The 26,523-nt window shown below is 38.3% G+C and overlaps 1 protein-coding gene across 7 annotated transcripts in view; it reads right to left on the minus strand.

The window, feature by feature from the left end:
• The window catches only part of MVB12B (multivesicular body subunit 12B), a 305,040-nt gene that overhangs the window by 119,959 nt on the left and 158,558 nt on the right, over positions 1 to 26,523 (minus strand). For all 7 annotated transcript variants that reach the window (XR_004540855.1, XR_004540854.1, XR_004540857.1 and 4 more), the window contains exon 7: positions 12,425 to 12,519. Coding sequence is in view for 3 of the 7 variants with exons in the window: in XM_033960795.1 (XP_033816686.1) it covers positions 12,425 to 12,519 (95 nt within the window). In the remaining 4 variants the exon portion in view is untranslated. The remainder of the gene's footprint in view (positions 1 to 12,424; positions 12,520 to 26,523) is intronic.

Raw genomic sequence — 26,523 nt, forward strand, 5'->3', positions numbered from 1 at the left:
GTACGCGATTGTTCTCTCCACAATTGGAAAACTTGTGAAGTGGAGAGGAAAGACTGTGGGCCGCAAAATAGTCCCGGGGGGGCCACATGTGGCCCATGGGCCTCGTGTTTGAGACTGCTGGTGTATTCGGTCACATTTCCCTCAGATAGACCATCAACTCATTTTACACAGGCCAATGAGTAGCTTTGAGAAGATAAAATCTATACCAAAACTGAACAAGTAAACTGCATGGTGCAACGGCTCTGGATTTCAGTTCCATATCTGTCTCTTCAGATCTTTTACAAATATGTTATTCTAAACTGTTTGTCCCTGGCTATATTCAATTGTTGATGGGGAAAGATATGACCAACATTTTTTTATAACCATGCTGTCTCTCTCTAAAATACTCTATTTATAGTGCCAAATGTTTAGGGCTTAAAAGTCCTGCCGTGTTGATTATAAGGCCTATTCAAGCAATCACAGTTGAGTATCTTAAAATACATTTAGTGCTTATATCTTATCATATTATATACAAGAAATGTAGATAAGGGAATTTAAACAATCACCGTTGAATTAAAACTGGATTTTCTAACAAAAAATATGGCAGCAAGAAAAGGAGCTTAAAGTTAATCTATTCTGCCCAATTTTATGCCTGAAGCAATGCTATTGATTCCAGCTGATTTGTGATGTTTTTCTCACTTCTTCCCAACCGGACGGACCCTTTTCATTTTTTTCATTTATTTATTTTTTAAAGGGTATCCCACAGGAATTCCTATTTGGAACAATCACTTGTATCAGACCTCATACTGTTTCTACATTTCCTTTTTTAACCCCACAAATCAAGAACACAATTTCCTTTAGTCTCATCTCCAGGACACACATGAATCGAAGATGCTTTCACTTTTCCCCCCCCCCCACCCTTTATCACCTTTCCAAACCTATTAGGACATAAAAGCAGGAAGAAAAACCAGTGCTGACAAGAATTATAGCATTGTTATATTTCATCTATTTGGCCAAGTGTCCTCAAATCAAATTTTCTAGTTGGAAATCACATTTCAAATAACACTTCCATTATGCTACGTAAATTAATAACACGTTTCCACCTCAGAAGCGTCACTTAACATTATTGTAAAGCACTTGCAAAACGTTAAAAGCTCAACAATTATTGCCTCTTTCTAATGTAAGATAGATTTCAAGGAATCCATGAATCCAAATGTAAAGCAACCAAACCAAAAGAGCTCAGATTTAATGTACTTGTGACTGGAATAATAGAGACTTCTTGTGGTGTTGTGATATAACAATTACCATCAGAATCAAGTTCAGGAACTGAAAAAGACATACCGTAAGAGAGAGAAGGGAGAAACCACATACTGTATTCCTATTTGGTGGATCTAGACGGCAATGTTGGTCACCCAGTTTCGCAACTGGCACTATGATTGGTGCAAGTTTGTTCACTTGCTTACATTTTGACATTTCTAATGGCCTCATCAGTATGAAGTTGTGAAAATTCTTATTCGGTGGGACTAACCACTGGCTGCTATGTGAAGTGACATCACTCCCTTCCTTCAGAAATGTGGAATTCATTTATCTTCTCACCTCTTTCCTCTGCTATCAATATGATTACATTTTCTTACCCATAGCCTGTTTTCAGCCTTACTCAGGTTTGTGTCCCATCACTTCTAAACACAATTATTTTTATAAACAGCCTACTCCATCTTGTTTGAACGACCAGAATATAGAACATGAAGGTAGGAAAAAAAAGATATATGGGCTATCTAGTCTGCTTATCCAAATCGATCTTTACAACCCCCTATTTTGTGCTCAGAGATCTTCATGCTTCACCTATGCTTTCTTGAATTCGGATACATTTTTGCTGCAACAGTTAGAAAATCTGCCACTTTCTAGCACTGGTTTCTCAGTATTTTTAATTTTTATATAGACTAGCTTCTATTCTCCATTGAAGAAAAGGCCATTTTAACATAACATAAAATATATAGATTCTTATATACTACCGCAGTTACCTTGCAGTTCTGTGTGGTAAACTAAGAAAGTATTGACCATTTACAGTATGATCACAGTAGATTAGTCAAAATATCTGCCAAACAAATATGTTTTCAACAATTTTCTGAAAACCAATCATGAAACACGAGAAACACCCCATAGGGTAATACCAAACAGGAAAACAGCAGAGGTATCCAAAAAACTGATGCACTTTATTAACATAACACTGGAATTCGCACCTTGCTCAGATTGTTCACATAAAATACACCAACTCATATATAGTGGCAAAAATGGATCGCAGCTTTATTGTCATTAAAAACAAACCTTAATAAAACTTATAATATTTTCCAATACAGTGTAGCTTATTCTCAAAATTCTGGAACTACTCGGTGTCGAACTAGTTCCTCTTCCAAAATTCTCCCCATTCCCCACTTCCCTTTCAGCAAGACTTGCGGTGCCGCAGAGTCCAGCCACCACTCATGGCGGTATCGTACATGAGCAGTTAACAAAATTTAATCACTAAATCTGTTGCATAGCCACACTGATCCAAAATTGTTTCCCCAACATAGAATTTTTCCGCCAACAAAACTGCGACCAACCCTACCCCTCACCCCATCCTCCAAAAACAACCACCCTCCAAAAAAAGGACCCAAAAAGAGAGAAGGGAATTTTCCCCCCACGAACCCTAACCTTCCCACACTCCCTCCAAACTCTTAATGCTCGACTGCCCGTCAATTCTCCTCACAAAATCCTCCAATCCCACAGCCCTCTTCCCCAGCCAATCTTCACTCTCGCTCACCTACCCTATCCCTGCATCTCTTACTTCCATACCCCTCCCCTTACCTAACTTGCTTAACAACCCACTACCCATTCTCCTACCTTCCTGCTAATATTAATTAACCCTTTCCCCCCCAACCCAATCTTCGCTGGCTCATCCACCGTTATAAGCCCGCAGATTAATCTGCAAGCCACTCAATGACTTTGACATGGACATGTTTTGGCCAACCTGGCCTGCCTCAGGAGTTGCCTCTGGATTAGGATCCTTCTTTGAGATTTTCTTCTTCTCTTCCTTCTCTCCAGCAATGGCTTCATTCATGCAGGTTCTTAACTTCTGGTACTTAAGAATTCAGTCCAGATGCTTCCCCCATCTCTTCTAGCTTTTTATTCCTTTGGGGTCCTTCTCTCAGGGAATCTCAGCCCATAACCAATCTCATGCTCCTGACCAACATGCAGAGTGTCCCATAACACAATCAAGGACTATAAAAGTCAGATAATGAAGACAACTGCTTGCAACATTCAGAAAACTGAGATCTTACAAGAAAAAAAATATATAAATTTAACCTTTGCCTTTCCACTGGAAAAATACAGGCTGATAAGGGGTACAGATGGAAACTTTCCAACAGCTTTCATGGCTGTCAAAATGTAGGAATGCATCAATAACGGATGAATGCTGCTCTAGTGATTGTGGATTTTAAAGATCTGCATTTGTAAAATTTTAAATGTGTTTCAAATGTACTAAATGTGGATGTAGATGTTCTAAAAGATGATTTTTATTCACTCTTCACAATAAAAATACAAATAAAAGTCTAGAAAAGTAATACATGTATGATTGTCCTGACGGACTCTATATGGTCTATGTTTCGGCGAGACTGTCTTCCTCAGGGGTCCAGATGACGTAGGGTACAAAGATAAAAATATGAGCAAAACAATGTAAGTTAAGTATCTTTAAGCATAAAACCTGAAAATTGCTTGAAACAAGCAGAGTAGCCCAAATGAATCAAAAACAAATTATGGTCAGTTTATAATTATGTGCGTTATCAATTTTATTTTAAATTTAAGAAAATGAAGAGGAGTTACAAATTAATCTGAACTGTGCTCCCAGTAATCACTTTCTGAGATAACTAAAGGCAGACGCTAAATCTTTTTTTTTTTTTTTAACACTGCTGCCTTTAATTTTTTTTTCTTAGTGAGACAAATTTTTTTTTACTGAAGATATAGCCAGACATGGAATATGTTAGAGCAGCCTTGGATAATTACAGCTTGTTCACTCTACATCAGGTCACCTTCGAGACACACAAAGGTCTGCCAGGATCATCTCAACATAGAAATCTATTAGAGACAAAAAATGTGAAACAAAATTCCTTATCACACCCGATAGAAGTAAATTTAATTGCATCCATGGAAAGACCATAAAAAACCAAAAACTGGATCTTAGCTTGATTGCAGTTGTTCACAAAATATTGATTAGATTTAAGACAGCAAAGATAAAGATCATGCTATATGAAGAGCAGCGAACTGAATATGAGGAAACTCAGGTCTCAAATCCTATTGATGCTGCTTGTGACCTTGGTTAAGTTACTTAATCTTCCACTGTCTCAGATGCAAAGAGATTCTAAGTCCTCAAGATTGTGTCCACATATTTGCCTTGAGATAATACTGAAAAAGCACAAATTAAATCCAAAGAAAGCGATAAGCTATTGCAAAGGGCAATTATCTTTCTTTTTTCATAAGAAAAAAATATCAATACAAATGTACAGTATAATGCCCATATCTCAGATGGCAAGGGCATCCAACATCACCCATCTCTACCACCCCCTCCCATCCAGCTAAATAATCACAGTAACCAAATTAAAGGTTGTGGAATTCTTTCATGTGCCATTCTCATCAAAAGTTCAATTCTTGAACTCAGTGATCACATCAGAAGATTCCAATAGTACTTCAACCCATCCTACATATGAAAGCATGTATTCTGAAATTTATTAATAACTGCAAGACTATTGAGAGGGCATTATCCATAGTCTCACTTAGAACAGACTGATGTGGAAGATTACTTCATTCAAGTTCAACAACACATAAGACAAAACAAATTTTAGCGCCTCCATCAGATGTGATCAAGGAGGACTATTTAAATTTGAACAGTAATATTTATTCCATCCTATTGACTACAAAAATTTTGGGAGTTTACCTTGACTGCAAATTATCCTTTGATTTTCATATTACTTCTCTTGTTAAAAAAATCTTACTTCCTTTTATGGAAACTAAGAACGATAAAGCCATATTTGACTTTCTTTCGTTTAGCTTGTTGGTACAGTATCTTATTTTGAGTTTATTGGTTTATTGTAATGTTATCTTTCGATTTCAAAGCAAAACATAAAAAAGTTGCAGACCATTCAAATACTGCGGTACGATTGATTTTTGGATTGAAATGAACTGATCACATATCACAATATTACCACAGATTACACCGACTGACAATAATTTTGAAGTTTGGTTATATATGTTTTAATGCTTTGAATGGACTTTTGCCCAGTTATCTTTTTGACCATTTCAAATTCGTAAACAGAAAAGATGCTGTGGTACGATTCTTTGACTTTCCATCAGTAAAGGAATGTGTTTATAGATGATCCATCAATGGTCAACCCAGGTCACAAGTACCTGGCAAAATCCCAAAGAGATTTTATGCTTCTTATCTGAGAAATAAGCAATGGATTTCCCCAAGACATCGCAATAATTGCTTACAGGCTTTTTAAGGAAATTATTCAAACTTTTTTTAAACCCTGCTAAGCTAACTGCTTTCACTCCATTCTTTGGCAACAAATTCCAGAGTTTAATTACATGTTTAGTGAAAAAATATTTTCTCCGGTTTTAAATCTACTACTTAGTAGCTTCATCACATGCATCCTAGTCCTAGTATTTTTGGAACAAGAAAAAATGTGATTTATATCTACCCTTTCCAATCCACTCAGTATTTTTTAGACCTCTTATATCTCCCCTAAATTGTATCTTCTCCAAGCTGAAGACTCCTAGCTGCTTTAGCCTTTTTCTCATAGGGAAGTCATCCTATTCCTTTTATCATTTTTATCGCCCTTTTCTATACCTTTCATAATTCCGCTGTATCTTTTTTGAGATATGGCAACCAGAACTGCACACAGTATTCAAGGTGCAGGCGTATTATGGAGCAATTCAAAGGCATTATAACATTTTCATATTTGTTTTTACATGCTTTTCCTGATAATTCCTAACATTCTATTTGTATTTTTAGCTGCCAATGCAAACTGAGCTGAGGATTTCAACATATCCTTAATGATGACACCTACATTCTTTTCCTGGGTGGTGACTCCTTACGTGGAGCCCTGCATCCCATAGCTATAGTTTGAGTTCCCCTTTCCCATATGCATCAATTTGCACCTGCTTACATTAAAAGTCATCAGCCATTTGGATGCCCATTCTCCTAGTCTCACAAGCTATTCTGCAATTTTTCACAAGCCTCTTGTGACTTAACAACTTTGAGCAACTTTGTGTCATCTACAAATTTAATTATCTCACTAGTTATTTCCATCTCTAGATCATTGATAAATATGTTAAAAAGCAGTGGTCCCAATACAGAGTCCTAGGGAACACCACTACTTATCCTTCTCCATTGAGAATATTGACCATTTAAAACCTACTCTCTATTTTCTGTCTTTCAACCTGTTCATAATCCATAATAGGACATTACCTCCAATCCCATGACTTTCTAATTTCCTCAGAAGTCTTTCAAGAGGTACTTTATCAAATGCCTTTGGAAAATCCAAATATCAACCGGCTCACCTTTATTCACATGTTTATTCACCCCTTCAAAGAAACGTATTAGAGTAGTGAGGCATCTTATGAATTCCAGAAGGAAGCTCTCTTTGGCACGATGTATGTACTATGGCAAACATTAGCTGTAAATTTGAGAGACTCGAGATCATACTCCACACATCCTGACTTAGGAGTGAGATTCATTATTATCATAGTATATGTGAAACTAAATCATTTGAAGGCATTGCCAATGAGGAAATCTGTGTACAGTTTTTACACAGTTATAAAATGATCAACCACATGTAAAAATATAAGTTTTACCTTTTCTAAAAAGATAGAAAACCAAAGAAAATCATCAACAATTCCCCCCCCCCCAAAAAAAAAGTGCTCAATTACAATAGCAAAATATATTTAAAAGTGCTTGAACAACACTGCTTATGCCTTGGCTCCAGGGTGTGATCTTCATAAGGATTGGTTTTCTACTGACTAAGAGATCCTCAGATTAGAGGTCTGCACAGGAATGAGACTCCTGCGGGGATCCCCCTACGGGACTCCCGCAGGGATGGACCGGGATTCCCGAGGCCTGGAAAGAGAATTAGTAGAAGATAGACAAAAGCAGAAACTGGGACCAAGATGACGGAAAAACAAAATGACCCACCAGCTACAGCAAGGGAGATGACACTAATTGTGTTTAGTACAAAATGAAGTACTTGCTGAGTTTGTTTTGGGGTTTCCAGTTCAGTTTTGGCACATTTTTCTTATGCAACCATTGTCCTGAAAAGTGTCTCTCTCAATTCTGCTTTAAATGATTTTAATGCTGTATTGTTTGATGCTTTACTCATTGCTGCATTAAAAACTTTTTGTGGATCTTGGAAGGACCTCTCACAAGTTACCTATGCCAGATGGTGGAACCAGATTTGTTTGCTCTACAGATATGAGCTTTATATTGCCAAAAAATCCAACTCTTATTTATTTTATCAAGAAATGGTCAACCCTACAGTCACATGACCTAATGTCTATTCTAATTCTTTTCGGTGATGTTTACATTTCTTATTTTTGTTCACTGTTATTTGTTTATATTGTTGTTTTAAATAAACAAAGTCTTAAAAAAAAAAATCAAAACTGTCAGACGTAATTGCTGCTTTTTATGGGGACAGGTAATTTTTATGGGGGGACGGGCAGGGACAGAGGAGATTCCTCATGGGGTCAGGCAGGGATGGAGACGATTCTTCACGGGGATGGGTGGGGATGGAGGCGATTCCTCATGGCGACAGAGGGGATTCTGGCGGGGACGGGCAGGGATGACAGGATACTGGTGGGGACGGGTGGGATTTCTGTCCCTGTGCAACTCTCTACCCCAGACCAGAAGAGTGGAAGCAGTGTGCAGCGATCTTGCATGCAAACTGGTCTGTGGCTGTAAGACGGCAGCAGTGAGGACCTCTGCTATAGTCAGGGCTGTGGAATTGGGAATCAGAAACAATTTTGAGTGGAATCAGTCAATAAAAATATACTGACTGACTCTAGTCTTCTACCAACAAGAATAAGAAGATCACAGAACATATTTTCCTATCCATCACTAAACGCACTCAGCGCAAAAAGCAATATGATAACCTCCTAGCAACACATACAGCAAAACTAGAATCCTCTATCTCCAAATTGTTATCTACAACATCTGACATTAAAGTTTTCCGTAAAGAAATCAAAACTTTCCTATTCTTAAAGTATATTCAACCTACTTAAACTCCTCCTTCGCCTACTCTCTTTATCACATTCCCATGTATAGTCTACTCCCTGGTTTCATCCTCTCTATATCCTAATAAGCAACAGGTTTTCCAAATAATCAACTTAATCCATATTATCTTCCACTATAACCTACTACTTAACATTTTATGAAAATCAGATTAACTTTTATGCAATGTAACCATAATTAATTTTCCCATGAAAGGTAATTTATTATGTTATGAAATTCCTATGTAATGTTATTTCTTATGAAATGTAATCATAAATAATTTCCTATGTAACATATCCAGAAATAATCTCTGATATATTGTATCTATGTCTTTATCTATTCTATCTGCTTTATCTACTAATTATTTTTCTTGGGTACTTTAGCTAGATTGTGAGCCTTCGGGACAGTTAGGGAATTTCTAAGTACCTTTTTTCATTTATTTCAATTTTTATTGCATATTTATGGTATCTATACTGTAAACCGCTTTGAACCTCACGGTATAGCGGTACACAAGAAATAAAATTATTATTATTATTATTAGTTTCAAAATAAACACAACATTATAATAAATGGTAAATGTATAATTTTATAGTATTTTTTTGTACAGATTCTTTGTTGAAACTTCAAATAAATATATCTTGTGGTCTATTAGTCCTAATTTTGTACACAAGTATCTTATTTTTCTCTAATTAATCAAGTTTCTTGTAACACACCAGGAATCTTACCGCAGCACACAGTTTGCAATAAGTGTTCACATGCTAATGGCCATGCACTAATAGGGGAATTAGCGCAGGGCCATTATTGAAAAAAATGAAAAATCTGCCTTTAAGCAGCAGTAATAAAAGACCTGCGTTGGGGCTACCGCATGCCACTTTTTAGCGCTGCTTGGTAAAAAGGCCTCCATGTTTGCAAATCAGCTACTTTTAACCAAATAATCCCTATCAGGACACTAGTCAATGAAGTTAAAAAGGTCATAAGAACATAAGAATTGCCATCTCCGGATCAGACCCTGGGTCCATCAAGTCCGGTGATCCCCGCCAGGTGTACCCTGGCATAGTTTTAGTCCCCATATCACTGTATGTTTCTCAAGGGAGATGTGTATCTAATTAACCTTACCCGTATCACTCTTCGCAGGTCTTCGCAGAGCATAAGAAAGCATCAGAGTAAAAACTGCTACAGAATAACTTTTGTTTGTTTTGGGCACAATGCCCCAAAACACCATTTCAAAATCATTATTTTTTACATTCCACAAACAGCACCATAAAGAGAGTCAACCGGGAGGCAGTATGTCATTACAAACGACCCCCAAAAGGCTCTACTACTTTCAGAGATGGCAGTAACATTAAGTGGTTGCTCTTTCTGTCTACTTGGATGTGTTTAAAACTTCCTGACTTTTTACTTGGACCTGGAGGCGCAAAAAAAAAAAAAGAAAACTATCAGCTGGCAACATGCATAAGTGAGTGAGTGAATGCAAGTAGCATAGCAAAAGCCAGAGAATAAGTGTTTTGTTTAGCAGGGAATATAGTGTCTGCCAGTTGGGTCAGACAGGGGTGTTTCTGCTACACCATTGCATGCAGGGATGCTCCACAATTGTTGAATTTTATTTTTTAAACTATTGGGGTAATTCTATCATTTGGCATCTCCAGTTAGGGGCACTGATGCCATGGGTTGAGCAATAATTCGCTAACAACATCTGTGTGTCATAATGTCCATTACAGAGTACTTAATGTAAGGAAAAATTAGTCCTTACCTGCTAATTTTCTTTCCTTTAGTCTGAAAAAAATCAGTCCATACTTGTGAGTTATGCCCATCTACCAATTTGTGCACCTAAATTTAGGCATGACCATTTATACCAGGTCAATGGCAGGCATAAATGGGGATGCCTACGTGCACATGCAACATGCATAACTTCTATGTGTTATGCATGTAAGTCAGAAACACGTCCATGCAACGCCTACACGTAGAGCCCTCTTAATCACTTGCTAAGGCACTTAAGTACTCCATTATAAATATGTCCATCTGTAGAATCTCATTGACAAGTATTCATCAACTACTACTACTACTACTAATCATTTCTATAGCACTACTAGACATGTGCAGTGCTATATACTAAACATGTATTCTAAAATGTAGCTGGAATCTCCAAGTGGTTTATTGAAATCTTATGACTATACTTGTGTTCTCTGCTTTAAAGAACAGAAGCAAATCAGTACAGAAAGAGTAAAGTCTAGTTTATAGGTCTCATTTTTTTCAAATTAAAAAAAACCCAAAACAAAACAAACACACACCTCCAAGCTTTGTCCTTGAACTTTGCTGCCGGAGCAGAAGTTTAGAAATCAGTGTGGCTGTTATCCTGCAAACCCCATGAGTAATCTTTACCCTAACGAAGCATTACCTACTGAGATTTTTACCTGTGCTCTCTGTGGGCAAAGCTGTGATAAGAAATTGGCTTGGCATGTTCTTACATGGGTCTTTTCTGCACATTAAGCCCTTTTCTAATATATTTTTTGGCCTGTGTGGTAATGCTAACGAGGGAGCACTATCACCTCTTATTTGGGGGGCAGTAAGGGCTCGTGTGTTATTAACAACATAAGAACTGCCATACTGGGACAGACCGAAGGTCCATCAAGCCCAGTATCCTGTTTCCAACAGTGGACAACCCAGATCCCAAGTAATAAAACAGATTTTATGCTGCTTATCCTAGGAATAAGCAGTGGATTTCCCCACGCCATCTCAATAATGGCCTGCAGACTTCTCTTTTAGGAAATTATCCAAGCCTTTTTTAAACCCCACTAAGATAACTGATTTCAGCACGTTCTCTGGCAACAAATTCCAGAGTTTAATTACACATTGTGTGAAGAAATATTTTCTCTGGTTTGTTTTAAGTCTACTACTTAGTAACTTCATCACATGCCCCTGGTCCTGGTATTTTTGGAAAGCGATTCACATCTACATTTTGCACTCCACTCAGTATTTTATAGACCTCTATCATATCACCCCTGAGCTATCTCCTCTCCAAGCTGAAGAGCCCTAGCCGCTTTAGCTTCTCCTCATAGGGAAGTTATCCCAAACCTTTTCATCATTTCCATTGCCCTTCTCTGTACCTTTTCTAATTCCACTATATCTTTTTTGAGATACGGCGACCAAAACTGCACACAGTATTCAAGTTGCAGCCGTAACATAGAGCAGGGGTAGGCAATTCTAGTCCTCGAGAGCCAACGGCAGATCAGGTTTTCAGGATATCTGCAATGAATATACTGTATATGAGATGGATTTGCATGCACTGCTTCCGTGAGATGTAAATCTATCTCATGCATATTTATTGTGGATATCCTGAAAACCTGATCTGCCTGTGGCTCTCAAGGACCAGAATTGCCTACCCCTACCATACAGCGATACAAGGGCATTATAACATTTTCATCTTTGTTTTCCATTCCTTTCCTGATAATTCCTAGCATTCTATTTGCTTTCTTAGCTGTTGCTGCTGCATACTGAGCTGATGGGTCTCGAAGTATCCTCAACAATGAAACCTAGATCCTTTTCCTGGGTAGTGATTCCTAATATAGAACCCAGAATCAGGTAGCTATAGTTTGAGCTCCTCTTTCCCACATGCATCACTTTGCACTTGCTCACATTAGACATCATCTGCCATTTTGATGCCCAGTCTTCCAGACTCACAAGGTCCTCTTGCAATTTTTCACAATCCTCTTACATTATTCTGTTAGCGCACTGACAATAGCTTGTGTTATTTGAATAGCACATCCACACCCATTCTTCAACTAGTTTATTAAAAAAAACAAAAACAACCTACCATGCAATTAGTATGCATAAATGGAAAAACTAGTGTATCCTGTGTTAGGCCAGTTTTGCTACATTAGAATGCAACTGGTTAGTAAAAGGGCTCCAAAATTATGTAACAACAAAAAAAAATTGTTAATGCTGCTTGCTCCACCCAGTCCTCAGCCCCAGAATGTCACCCTGTCCACAATTAAAAGCATGGGCATTAAGCATGTACATTCAACTGCCCTCATACAGAGGGGGGAAAATAATAAAAGCTCTGGTAAAACAGAATTTTTGCCTGTGGGAAAAAAAGCCATATCTTAAATTCTCAGTACTTTTCTTTATAAACAGAATTCAGGAAGTTCAACTTACCAGATATGGTGTACAAATTTGAATGCTGGTGTTCAAAATCAGGTCGGGTGGTATTTCTACCTCGAAAGCTAGCAGGGAGAGTTAGTGAGATATGCCTACACAAAAAATAAAATTAAAAATAGAAATTATGCATTTCAAAGGGATTTCAAAGTAAATTCCTCAAGAAGAAAAAAAAGTATACATATGAACATATTTTATCTATCTATATATATATATGTGTGTGTGTATCTCTCGCTCTCTATATATGTGTGCATCTCTCTCTCTCTCTCTATCTATCTGTTTATATATATGTATATATATACATATATATATATATATACATACATACATATACACACACACACACACATATTATAAATCGAGGTGGTGTCAACTTTGCCCACATGAATTCATAACAAACATCTAAAACTAATAAGCAATATTTTCATTAGAATTAATTCCGGAAAAAATCTGCTGGAAATAAAAATGATCTAAGAAATGTGCTGAATGATAAACAGACAAGTTTCTGCCACTTACATAACAATGAAATATTATTGGGGCCCTACTAGATAAAATACATCATATGCTGGATAATGGTCAACAAGCTGTCTTGAGTATTTTGGATATATTCCTGCAGAGTTTGACACATTGAACCAAGCACTGTCAGTGCAATGTCTTCCCTAAGGTGGGTGATTTTGTCATCAGCTCAGTTCGGAAGTGCACCCCTACATGGAATTATTCCGGTGTTCATACAGACTTTGTTATTTTTAAGAATCTGTTTTTATGTTGCTGTCCTCCACATTGTTAATCAACAGAAATACTTTGACACAACCCCTGAGGAAGATGTGTTAATCAAAGCACGGACTATGTTGGGTCCTCGTTTCTTTAGGCTACAAGTGGACCACTTTTTGATACAACGTTTTATTGACTTAAATAAAGTTCCTGCATCAAGTACATCAGTTCTTTTTTAGTTTTGTGGCTCAACACTCACTGCAGACTCGCTGGATTTTTTTTTTCTCCTTTGTGACAATAATATTTGAGGGGCAGTACTCAAATGATGAGTAGGGAATGCATCTTCTGCTCTCTTTGTTCAACCTGTACCTTCTGTCTGTCTGTTTAGACACTTGTACATTAGGCAGGACTTCACCTTTCTGTGTATGCTGATGACGTGTGTCTAGTCTGGTACCTCAGGGTTTGGACTGGGTACACCTGGCACTGTGGGAGTAAATGGATGCCATGTCACTGGCTCCACAGAATGCAATTGAAATTGCTGCTAAATCTAGGAGGGATTATCTAATCAGGTGAAAGGGATTCCTTCCCTCATTTGGAATGGATCTGATGGTACCTAAGGAGCTCTTCTGTGATCTGAGAGTCTGGTTGCTTTCGGGTTTACAGTTGATAGATAACATCCACATGCAGTACAAGTTTCTTAAGTTGGTATTCAAGGTGTTGAAAGGCTTTGTGCTAAGCAATTATCAGACAGTCAGGAGACCCCAAGGAAAACATGATGCTTACAGGAGGATAGCATTATGTGTACCAAGTGTATATTTATGAGAAAGACATCACCAAGATAGATCTTTTTTCTGTTGAAGAGCCACAGTGATGGAATATGGTCCTTGGTACACTGAGGAATAAAAAGCAGCTGGTAATTTTAAGAAAGACTTGAAGACTCATTTATTTAAATGTACATTTAAGAGAGAGAATGAGCTGGGATGTTACTACTGTGAGGCTGCACCTTGCTTTAAGGGCTTAAAAAGACTTCAGGAAGTCAAAGGAAGGCAACAAAAAGTTTGTGCAGAAAGATACATGAGAAGAGGCTTGAAGACCTGAATGTGTATACCCTAAAACAGGGATGGGCAACCTCAGTCCTCAAAGGCCACAACCTTGTCAGGTTTTCAAGATTTCTTTATCATATTTCATAATCATATCAAGCAAAACACTTGTACAGAAAAGAATGATATAATCTAGATTCAAATTAAAAAAGGAAATAAGAAAAAAAGGCAAGAAAATATAATAGACTAAACTTTCTCAAGTCTACCATTTGGATCCAAAATTACACAGAGTAGAATATTTAAGGCAATTATAGAATCATCAATAATAAAACACAATTTTTCATCTAGCGCCTGGATACAAGTATAATTCCATTCTAAGAGCTCTAAACTTCATACACATTAAAGGCGCTTTGTAGACCGAAAAGCAGTTAGGTGAGAAGGTTCAAAGAAAACATATTTCAAAGATTGATATCTCACTATACATTTGCATGGGTATCTCAAATATAAAGTTCCACCAATGAGAGTAACTCGGTTTCAAAAGCAAAAACTGACATCTTCGCTTCTGTGTATCCTGGGAAACATCTGGGAATATCTGGATCTTAAAACCCATAAATTATTTTTCTGTTTTTAAAGAACATTTTCAAAATCCACATGGAATCGAGGGTGAAATACAATGCTCCCCCGAGATTCACGGGGGTTCCGTTTCAGGAACCCCTGCGAATCTCGAAAACCCGCTAATATGGTTGCGTGTCAAAGCAGCTCCTGATTGGATAAGGCCCGACTTCATGCATGAAGAGGCGGTCGGAGCGAACCGCGAGTGATTTCCTGCACTCGCAGCGCTCCGGCTGCTTTCCCCTGCCTCTCCCGCTGCCCTCTCCTTGTCGGCGGTTCGCAGTCAGAAAATACCACGAATGACCGGGACCGCGAACCGCCAACCGCGAACAACTGGGGGAACACTGTTCTCATGTGGATTAAAGACTGGCTGGCAGATAGGAAACAGAAAGTGGGGGTAAATGGACAATACTCGGACTGGAAAAGCGTCACCAGTGGAGTGCCTCAGGGTTCGGTGTTTGGACCCGTGCTCTTCAACATATTTATAAACGATATGGAAATTGGTATAAGTGAGGTGATTAAATTTGCGGACGAAACGAAGTTATTCAGAGTAGTGATGCAAGAGGATTGTGAAGATCTGCAACGTGACATAAACACGCTTGAGAAATGGGCCGTGACATGGCAAATGAGGTTCAACATGGATAAGTGTAAGGTGATGCATATCAGTAACAAAAATCTTACACACAAATACAGGATGTCCGGGGCAGTACTTGGAAAGAGACTTGGGAGTACTGGTCGACAAGTCGATGAAGCCGTTCGCACAATGTGCAGCGGCGGCGGCGAAAAGGGCAAACAGAATGCTAGGAATGATTAAGAAGGGGATCACGAACAGATTGAAGAAGGTTATCATGCTGTTGTACCGGGCCATGGTAAGCCCTCACCTGGAATACTGCGTCTAGTACTGGTCACCGTACATGAAGAAGGACACAGTACTACTCGAAAGGGTCCAGAGAAGAGCAACTAAAATGGTTAAGGGGCTGGAGAAGTTGCCGTACAGCGAGAGATTAGAGAAACTGGGCCTCTTCTCCCTTGAAAATAGGAGACTGAGAGGGAACATGATAGAAAAATTCAAGATACTAAAGGGAATAGACTTATTAGATAAAGACAGGTTGTTCACCTTATCCAAGGTAGGGAGAACGAGAGGGCACACTCTAAAGTTAAAAGGGGATAGATTACGTACAAACGTAAGGAAGTTCTTCACCCAGAGGGTGGTGGAGAATTGGAACGTACTTTCGGAGGCTGTTATAGGGGAAAACACCCTCCAGGGATTCAAGACAAAGTTAGACAAGTTTCTGCTGAATCGGAATGTATGCAGGTAGGGCACTGGTCTTTGACCTGGGGGCCCCCGGGGGAGTGGACTGCTGGGCACGATGGATCACTGGTCTGACCCAGCAGCGGCAATTCTTATGTTCTTAAAGTGCCACTGAAGCCACTAATGTTGAAGATTTAGTCACCTCTCTATCAAATTTACAATTAGAGTCTGAAATTCCACCTGGAGACAAAGAGAAAACTCTTGAAGCCCTTTCCAAACATCTGGTTCTACTGACTCCTAATCAAAAACCATCAGTAGATCCCATATTCTCTTTTTAAAAAGTTGATTATTTTACAAAATGATTTAATGCCTACTGACCTTTCTTCATCTAGAGCTGTCTGCACGTTTCAGGCCAAACAAGACTATGATACGGCTGAAAATTTGCTGCCCAAAAGCTTGTGTGAACACAAAGAGGCTACATAGTTTAGCTAAGGTTACTTGTGTGTTTCCCTTTTCAGGTTTTCATAGGGAAAGGGGAAATGGAAAGGGATTAGGACTTGTATACCACCTTTATGTAGTTTTACAACCACACTCAAAGTGGTTTACATATAGGTACTTCAAGCATTTTCCCGATCTGTCCCGGTGGGCTCACAAGCTGTCTAAAGTACCTGGTGCAGTGGAAGATTGGTCTGTATTCTAGCCACAGACATGCAACGCCTCTGCTCCACTCCTAAAAAGCAACTGCTCTAAGCTGGCACATGTACCACCATACACAGCAATGAAACACAATCTGGATCTCATTGTAGCCAACTTGTGCTCCTTTGAGTGATGTGTGGATACCTAAAACGTGATTACATACCATATGCATGGTTTTGTTTGTTTCTAGGTTCACCTTAAATATGTCTCTCTCCTTGGTTGCTCAAACCTCTTGGGGGGTGGGAGTGGGGGCCACCATCTTGCCATTCAGTAGTGCATAGAGCCTTTGTGGCAGAAGTATTTCAGCAAACAGTCAGGTGGCAGAACCCCGGAGAGTTCTATATAAAATGACAACCTTGCAGGCTGGCAGGAGAGAGGCAGCTTGCCAGGATTTGCAATCTGACTGTTCTCACATTGATACTCTTCTAAACAATCATCCCAAATTTTCTCTAGGAACATTCCATGTGAAAGGGTAAATGCAGCAAAATGTTATGAATTCTGCTGCTCAATAAATACTTACATATACTGACCTGAATTTTAAACCATGTGAAGAAAAATGAGTTATATGGCAAGCACTGAAAAATGAAGTCCGGTTTGGGGTTTTTATTTTTTTTAAAGCTGATGACGGTGGTAGTTGACCAGAAGGACAGCCTCACTAGGGCTCGAGCTACCCTTCTCAGTTTCTAAGCAAGAGCGCCTAAAATAAGGGAAAGAGACATAAATGCCCCATGACTGTCCTAGAGAATCACTGATATCAGGAAACGTAGATCTGATTCCCAGGCCAGCTATTTTATCAATACAGGTTTCATAGCTGTATTGATATTCATGAGTTTTCTATGCACACAAATGATGTCAGAACTCACAAAGACAACTATTTGGGTTTAGCTCATACCTTAGTGATGGTTTAAATCAGTGGTCCCAAACTCGCAGCCCGCCAGGTACTATTTTGAGGCCCTCGGTATGTTTATTATAATCACAAAAGTAAAATAAAACAGTTTCTTGATCATAAGTCTCTTTAGCTATAAATTACAATATTATTATTAAGACTTAGCTAAAAGGAAAGATTTTTAAACTATAAAGAGTTTTACGTCATGCAAAATTGTCATTTCTTTAATAAGACATTAACTATTTTTCTGAGGCCCTCCAAGTACCTACAAATCCAAAATGTGGCCCGCAAAGGGTTTGAGTTTGAGACCACTGGTTTAAATAAATGCTTTGAGGTACCATCATAATTATTTGAGGCAAATTCCATTTAGATATAATAGATATTTCCTTATCCTCAAAGGGCTTAATATTTTAATGGATTAGGAAGAGAAGAGTCATCTAACAATGCAGCAGGCCAAGAAACAGGAAAGCTCCTTCTGATCTTGGAGAAATCACTTAACCTTCCATTACTTCAAATACAAACTTACATTATAAATTTCCCTGGGAAGGGAAAATACCTTCTATTCCTGAAAATAATTTGCCTCAAACTACTACTGAGAAAGACAAACTCAATCCAAAATTATTTCCTTTCTAAGCTCAAGCTCCATTATTGTAATGCTCTAACCAGCAGATTACATAGGAACACGATACTAGGTCAGATCAGTGGCCTTATACTGTTTCTAACAGTGGCCAATCCAGGTCATAGATGCCTGGCAAAAATCCATATAATAGCAACAAAAGAGGTAGAACATGCATCTTCATTAAGGACGCTTAAAAATCAGGCTGACCAGGAAGGGACCCCCCCCCCAAAGATCTGAGTTCAGAACCAATGCCATGTCCCAACACTATTGAAATTCTATTCATAAGATCAGATATGATTTGATTTAGGTAATCAGAAGTGCTAAAAACTTATTTAGCCTCAAAATTGGACTACCTTGCTTATTTTCTCAAAACCAGACTTGTCTAGAAGCCTCCTGAGTTTTGATTTGAAATCCAGTTTCCCAGCTCGAGAAAGTACCCATCTTGAAAGGTCATTGTGATCCATTAGTGTGATCACAAACAAAAGTCGGGGAAAAAATCTGCATAAATGCCAAATGGATATCATATTTTCTTTCTTTTAGAGATGGTCTGCCTGACTAATTTGCTTGCTTTGATGGGATTGGTTTTCCTTATTAATTTAAATCTCCTTTTTTTGTTTTGTTTTTTTTCTGAGGATTGTCTGCATTTTTCAAAAGGTTAGTGTCAATCTTACAGAGAGTGCAGCCACATCTAATGAAGATGTGGGCTTCTACGACAAGGGCATATTCTGTCATGAAAGAACAACGCGTCTATCCATATTACACAGCCCAAGAGCTTTTAAAAAAATACCAATATTTCTCACAAGACTGAACAGCAAGAAAGAGGAAAAAGGGAGAAAAAAAAATTATTTAGCCAGTGAGCCAAATTCTAAGAACTGTTTCACAGAGTCACTTTAGCAGAAAACCTTTACAGTTCAGTATTTCTCATATATAGCCAGGCTTCCTAAAACAAACAAAAAAAAACCCTGCAGAATCTGTTACCCATAATGCATAGTAAAGGAACACAACAATCCGCTATAATAAAACCCTTAGCGCGCATGCGCACTTGAAACTTTGTGCGTCCGTGTTTTGTGCCTCCGCATGCGCAGTAGGAGCCTGCACAGACGCATGGAGTTTCAAGTGCGCATGCACGCTAAGGGTTTTATTATCCCCATCGCAAGAAGGAGCCTGCGGCGGTTTCCACATCACCCTCCCTCCGCGACACTGTAAGCCCGGAGCCAATGTAGATGGCCGAAGCCTGGTTGGAGGAGGACAAGGAGGAGCAATGAGAGCTCTGCAGAGACAGGAGATGCTGGATTCAGGGAAGGGAGAGATGTTGGACTCAAGTGAGGAAAGGAGAGAGAAAGAGAGACAGATGGATGAGAAGGACAGAGGGGCTACAAGAGAGATAGGGCGAGATGGTAGGGGATAGGTATAGATAGACTTCAGGAAGGATGGAGGGGGCAGGAGAGAGAGAGATGGCTTTGGGGAAGGACGGAAAGTAAGATGGCAAAACGGATGAAACAGGGTCAGAGCGAGATGGTAGAGGGTGTGAAAGGGGGAAAGGGAGAGATGGAAATGGTAGGACCGCTTCTGCTTTGGGGGCACTGAGGGAGGAGGGGTTGGTACGTCAGGACCACTGCTGCCACCTTGGATAAGTAATGATGGTCCATGAGGCCAGACCCACACGAAGCAAAGGCCCTGTCAGGTGATAAATGCAATGGAGGATCTATGAGGACCAAAAGGGTACAGAGGACTAAGGAAATGGTGAAAGGTGAGGTGGTGGGACTGGGATCAGTGGGAGGCAGGGCCCAGGCATGGTAGAGGCAGGGCATGGGTGAGGTCAGCGTATAGGTGGGGCTATTCTAGCATCCATTACTGTAACGAATGTAACAGGCTAAAACACTAGTGTATGAATATTGTGTGCAATTCTGGTCACCTGAGTAGGAGCAGAACAGGTAAATGTGAATCAATTTTTTACTCTTTGAAAAAGTACAAAGACTATGGAACATTCAATGAAGTTACATGGTACCATGGTGTTATATTTTATTACCACATACTTCAGAAAGAACACTCACTGGATTCCTCACAGCAACATACATGAGAGGTTCTACTGGATCAAATAAGATATAAACATATCAGCAGGCAGTGAAAACTGGCATCTTGTGGGCCTACTCTCTGAATTTAAAAGACTTAAGAATTTCACAGAAGGAAAGAAATTACCTGACATTCAACAAAGAAAAAAAATGTAGTTGTTTAGGCTAGCATAGCAAACAGAACAGTAATTAACATAAAAAAACTGTGGAATTTGTAAGCTGCTTTACAGATAGCGCTACAGGGGGAAAGGGGACTTGTATACTACTTTTTGGTGGTTACACTGTCAAAGCGGTTTACATATATATAAGTACTTATTTTGTACCTGAGGCAATGGAGGATTAAGTGACTTGCCCAGGGTCACAAGGAGCAGTGTTGGAATTCAAACTCACAACCTCAGGGTGCTGAGGCAGCAGCTCTACCATTAAGCCACTCATCACCTCAGCATGAATTAAACAGAGTAAAGTAAAGTAAGGAAGCTCTGTGTTCTCCAATTAATTTTCAGCTTTCAGGAACTGGCAAAGGAAAACATTTGGTCAGGTTAACATTAAAGTGCATTCGCCTACTTAGCCACAGAAAGTGCTAGCCTGTACAGCAAATTGCCAGCGAAAACTTAGAAAGTCACAAATTACCAACTCCCAAAGTTCCTAAACACATATCTTTAAACTATGTGCAGTACTGTAGCATATGGCAAATCAATTACTTGGTTAAAATTCAAAACATAAAAATGGCAAGTCTATTGCAGAGCTAATCAAGAACAACAGTTTGTTTCAGATTATAGCGGCCACTGGAGTTTTGAATACAATTAATCATCATTCCAAGCAATGGGAAGCCATACTGACACTTGTTCCTAATTTGAATATTTAATTAGGGTGAGATTCTTCATCAAATTAGCACAGAACTGGGAGGAAAATCTGCAAGATTTGAACTGCAGACTTAACCCGTTAAACCGCTACCAGCCTATCTCAGGATTGCAAAGGGTAAAATATGCTTGGTGGGGAAAAAAAACACATGGGATTTTTCTTTTCTTAAAAATACAGGGCTGGAAAAACACTGCTTCTAAAGAGATTTATTTAGCTGTGTAAGATATTGCAAACATTATCTATTATAATACTACTTGGTCAATGGCTGTCTGGAAAAACACACCTTCTGGCAACTGCTGGCACTGCAGCCTCTAACAGGGATGAACTGTCGGTTGCAACATAGTTGTTTGTTTGCCGATAATAGTTCATACTCTTTTGCAAAGAGTGTACACTCTTTCCTGAGTATGGGTGCAGGTATGCACTAAACAGGAAACCATGCATCCTCTTTGCAAAAGAGAGTACACTATTGATAACATAAGACAAAATAGCCCAAGAAAACCTAAAAAAAAAAAAAATAGAATTTCTTCAAAAAACACTTCCCATCATCTTAACCTCACTATAGCACTAGAAAATACTCTCATGAACACCACCACCACCACAGCAACACCTCAACATTGTACAACTCACTACTGTATCCCGACTATTATTTCTATTCATCACAATAACCTATTATATATCTACTCTTTTCTTTTCAATTCTACTGGAATTGTCCAGACTAACAATTGTAACATGATACATTCTTGATTCTATGTACTGTAACACTCCTGGAAATGTCCAGTCTTCTAACTTGTAATCCGCTTAGAACCGCAAGGCACAAGCGGAATAGAAATCACTAATGCAATGTAATTTCCATAAATGGTACAGAAAATGATGGGCAATGAAAATTTTCTGGCTGACCATCCCTAGTCTCCAAAAAACAAAACAAAAAAAAACCCACCAGACTCTTGTGGCTACTTCTACAGTCATGTTTTTCAGTAATATACAGAGAGAAGAATTAGTAATAACAAGGCAGGCAGCAGCATCAGTATTATTAGCAATGACAGTAGGGGGTCTTGGTATAATTTCAAGTTTCATTTATTCTTGATATACTGCATTACAAGTGGTATCAATGCAGTTTACATAGTATTTGTTTTTTGACACTTGGATATTTAAGATGAGGAGAAAGTAGAATAAAGGAGATATTGAGCTACAATAATTGATAGGAAAGAAGAAGAAAGGTAGAGGTAAAGATGTACTACTGTACCGTTATACTGGGTGGAATCTCTGGTGGGTTTGGGAGAGGGTAGAGGAAATTGACAAGTTATCTGAATGCATCTCTAAATAGGAAGGTTTTTATTGCCGTCTTAAATTTGTCTAGTAAGGTTTCAAGTTTGAGTTGTAGCAGAAGCACATACCAAAGCGTGGGTCCTGTTACAGAGAAAATGCTGTTGCAAATTCTTTCATATGTGATTTGTCTGGCAGTTGAGATTATACATATGTAGATTTTTATGTAGGGAGCAAAGTGTTTAGGCAGTTGTAAATATGGTGTTAAGAGATGCTCGAGGTAGGGCAGTGATCTTGATTGATGGTTTTTAAAAACAAATAACATAATTTTATATGTTAACCTATGGTTTACTGGTAGCCAATGGGTCAGTCTTAACAAAGGGGTGTCATGATCAAATATCTTCTTTCCAGTGATCAATTTGATGGTGGTGTTTTGAATCATCTTTAAGTGTTGAAGATCTTCAGAATGGGTGCCTTTTAGAGCGAATTGCAATAGTCTATGTGAGAGATTACTAATGAGTGAACTAGAATATTAATTGCTAAGAAGGGACGAGGCGTGAAAAAGAGTATCATACATAGCTTATAGAACATTCTCTGAACAATGGATGAAATTTGTATCTGATAAGTGAGTTTTCTTTTGAGAATAATGCCTATGAGTTTGAGAGTTGGTGTAAGGTGATTGATCTTATTTGAGAGAAGTATTGGAGAAATCAAGTGCTCTTGATTTATTGGGGTTAAGTTGGAGGTGACAGAGCATTTACATAAGCATGGACTGAGACAGAGCCAACATGTATTTAGTCAAGGGAAATCTTGCCTCACCAATCTACTGCATTTCTTTGAAGGGGTGAATGAACATGTGGATAAAGGTGAGTGGGTCGATATTGTATATTTGGATTTTCAAAGTACCTCATAAAAGACTTCTGAGGAAATTAGAAAGTCTCGGGATAGGAGGTAATGACCTATTATGGATTAAGAACTGGTTTAAAGACAGAAAACAGAGTGGGGTTAAATGGTCAATATTCCCAATGGAAAAGGGTAAATAGTGGGTTCCCCAGGGGTCTGTGCTGGGACCGCTGCTTTTTAACAAATTTATCAATGATCTAAAAATAGGAATAACTAGTGAGATAATTAAATTTGCTAATGACACAAAGTTGTTAAATCACAAGAGGATTGTGAAAAATTGCAAGAGGACCTTATGAGACTGGGCATCAAAATGGCAGAAATACTATTTCTATTAATGAATCTTAAGGATAGAATTACGAGTAAGTTCTGATAAGATGAACGGAGCATACGTTAGGAGGAATAGGGTATAAGAAGTCTATTGATGAAATCTGGCTGTCCGGTTTGTCTAGTTTTAAATGTCCAATGGCTAAAGTAGGCAAAGTCTTCTTTGTCAAAAACAAGCACAACAGTCAAAACTGAAGACTAATATAAAGCAAAGTTCTTGCTCATATCGCTATGCCGCTCTCAGAGACCTGTGAAGGTTAAACACAGCTGTGTTCTAAAACCACTTTAACAGGTGATAGGTATCATTCATTGAGCCGGTATGTATATATTGTATATTTTTGTGCAAATTACTGCAACCAACTATACAGCTCCTATAAAGTGCAACGTGTAATAAATATTTAAAACGTATATGAAAAATATGTATCAAAAATTTTTTTATTTAAACATTGCACTTATCTCATATAAGCTGGTTCGTAGTTAACGAATGGCGTTTAGCCATTCGTTAACTACGAACCAGCTTATATGAGATAAGTGCAATGTTTAAATAAAAAAATTTTTGATACATATTTTTCATATACGTTTTAAATATTTATTACACGTTGCACTTTATAGGAGCTGTATAGTTGGTTGCAGTAATTTGCACAAAAATATACAATATATACATACCGGCTCAATGAATGATACCTATCACCTGTCAAAGTGGTTTTAGAACACAGCTGTGTTTAACCTTCACAGGTCTCTGAGAGCGGTATAGCGATATGAGCAAGAACTTTGCTTTATATTAGTCTTCAGTTTTGACTGTTGTGCTAGTTTTAAATGTCAACAGCATTATTTTGTAAGTTGTATGGTGTGAGATTGGGAGCCAGTGAGATTTAAACAGTAAAGGAGTTATATGATCAAATTCTTTTGCATTAAAAATAATTTTGATGGCTGTATTCTGAACTATCTGTAGGCGTCTGATTTCTTTTTTTGCGATTCCATAGTAAAGGGTATTGCTATAGTCCAGATAAGAGATAACTAATGAATGGATAAAACTTTTGGGTGATGATTGGTCAAGAAACTTAGCGAGTGAACATATCATTTGTAGACGGAAAAAGCATTTTTGTACTACAGAACTGATGTGGTCATGAAATGAAAGTGATTCATCCAAGATAATTCCCAGAAGTTTGATGGTTCTCATGGTTTTGATGGGGATAGATCTAAATTCTATTGGAGGGATCAATGTTTGACCCTTTTTGAGTGTAAAGACCATGGATTTAGTTTTTTTTAATTAAGTGATAGCATGTTGGAGTTTAGCCACCTACTTATTTTTTTCCAGCTTTAGATTGATGGTGGAGATGTCATTGGGGTTAGTCAGGTCAATCAGATGAGTTAGTTGAATATTGTCAGTATAAGCAAAAACAGTAAAGCCGATAGATTGTCCGAGGGTGATCAGAGGGGCCAGAAAGATATTAAAGAGTAGAGGAGATAAGATAGAACCCTGAGGAATACCAAAATGATTTGGAAATCTGTCAGAAAAAGAGCCACTGAAAGAAACTATAGATGTGCGATCTTTGACGTATGACATGAACCAGTTCAGCACTTGTTCTGTTATACCTATTTCTTGAAGACAGTTGATAAGCAATTGGTAATCTGTCGTGTCAGGGAGATCAGGACTACTGAATTATGGTGGTCCAGATGATATCTAATGTTGGTAACCAGGCTGATGAGTGATAGTTCGGTGGAGTGGTGTTTTCGAAAACCGGTTTGGTTTGGATGATGTACATTTGTGCTTTCCACAAAGTCGGAGATTTGGGAAAACACAATCTTTTCAGTGACTTTGGCTAGGAACAGAATGTTCGAAATAGGTCGATAGTTGGATATTTCAGCAGCAGTAGTTTTGTAATCTTTGACTGATGGGTAGATGTTTGCCTCTTTCCAGAGTTTTGGGACTGAGCTCAATGTAAGGCTCTTAGATACAAGGGAAAGTACATGGGGACCGAAAATTGAAAAATACTGTTTCAGTATAAGTGGAGGAATAGCCTCAGAACTAGAGCCCTTTATAGTCATGATATTGATGATACTTTGTATCTCCAAAAGGGAAGGCATTTTAAAATGAGAACATTTACAGTGAAATAGTTCGGAATTCTGTGGAACTGTGGAAGAAGTGGTATTTAGATTGATATGAGGTTGAAATGTAGCTCTAATTTTCCTAATTTTGTTAGTAAAATAGTCAGCCAAAGATTGAGCAGAAGGCAAATGTAATGAATCATACTGTTTTTGATTATTAGTAGTCAAAGAACGGACAATTCTATAGAGGGCTACTTTATTCTTATTTTTTTTAATTTGTTTAGTGTAGTATAGTGTTTTTGCTTGTACTATTTTTGATTTGTAATAAACTGCATGTTCTGTATAGCATTGGAAGTTGTGTAGGGATTTATTGTGCCTCCACTTACGCTCCAGGGAGTGTAGTTGTTTTTTGATCAAACTGAGCTCGGATGAATACTACGGTGTTTTAATTGTTGAGTAGATACGGTTTTAGTTTGTAGCGGTGCTAATTCGTCTATGAGAATGGATAGAGAATTGTTCCATTCCACAATGAGTTTGTCTAATGTTACTTCAGAGGTAGAATCATGCCTGTAGTTAAAGGAAGAGGAGATGGTGGAGGAGTCTAATTCTGAGTAATCGCGGAAGCTAATTTGTTTGGGACCTAATAAGAGGTCATTGATGACCAATTGTGTGATAGAATTAATAAAGAGTGGTCTAATAGATGCTGGCATTGTCATCTTGAAGCTGGAACATTAGATCATTTATTATTCTATTGTCCATTGATACATATTTTTTGGGAATCCATATGGAGTCAAGTAAATAATTTACTGTA

The sequence above is a fragment of the Geotrypetes seraphini genome, chromosome 10, assembly GCF_902459505.1.
Source record: "Geotrypetes seraphini chromosome 10, aGeoSer1.1, whole genome shotgun sequence".
NCBI classification, from domain to species: domain Eukaryota; kingdom Metazoa; phylum Chordata; class Amphibia; order Gymnophiona; family Dermophiidae; genus Geotrypetes; species Geotrypetes seraphini.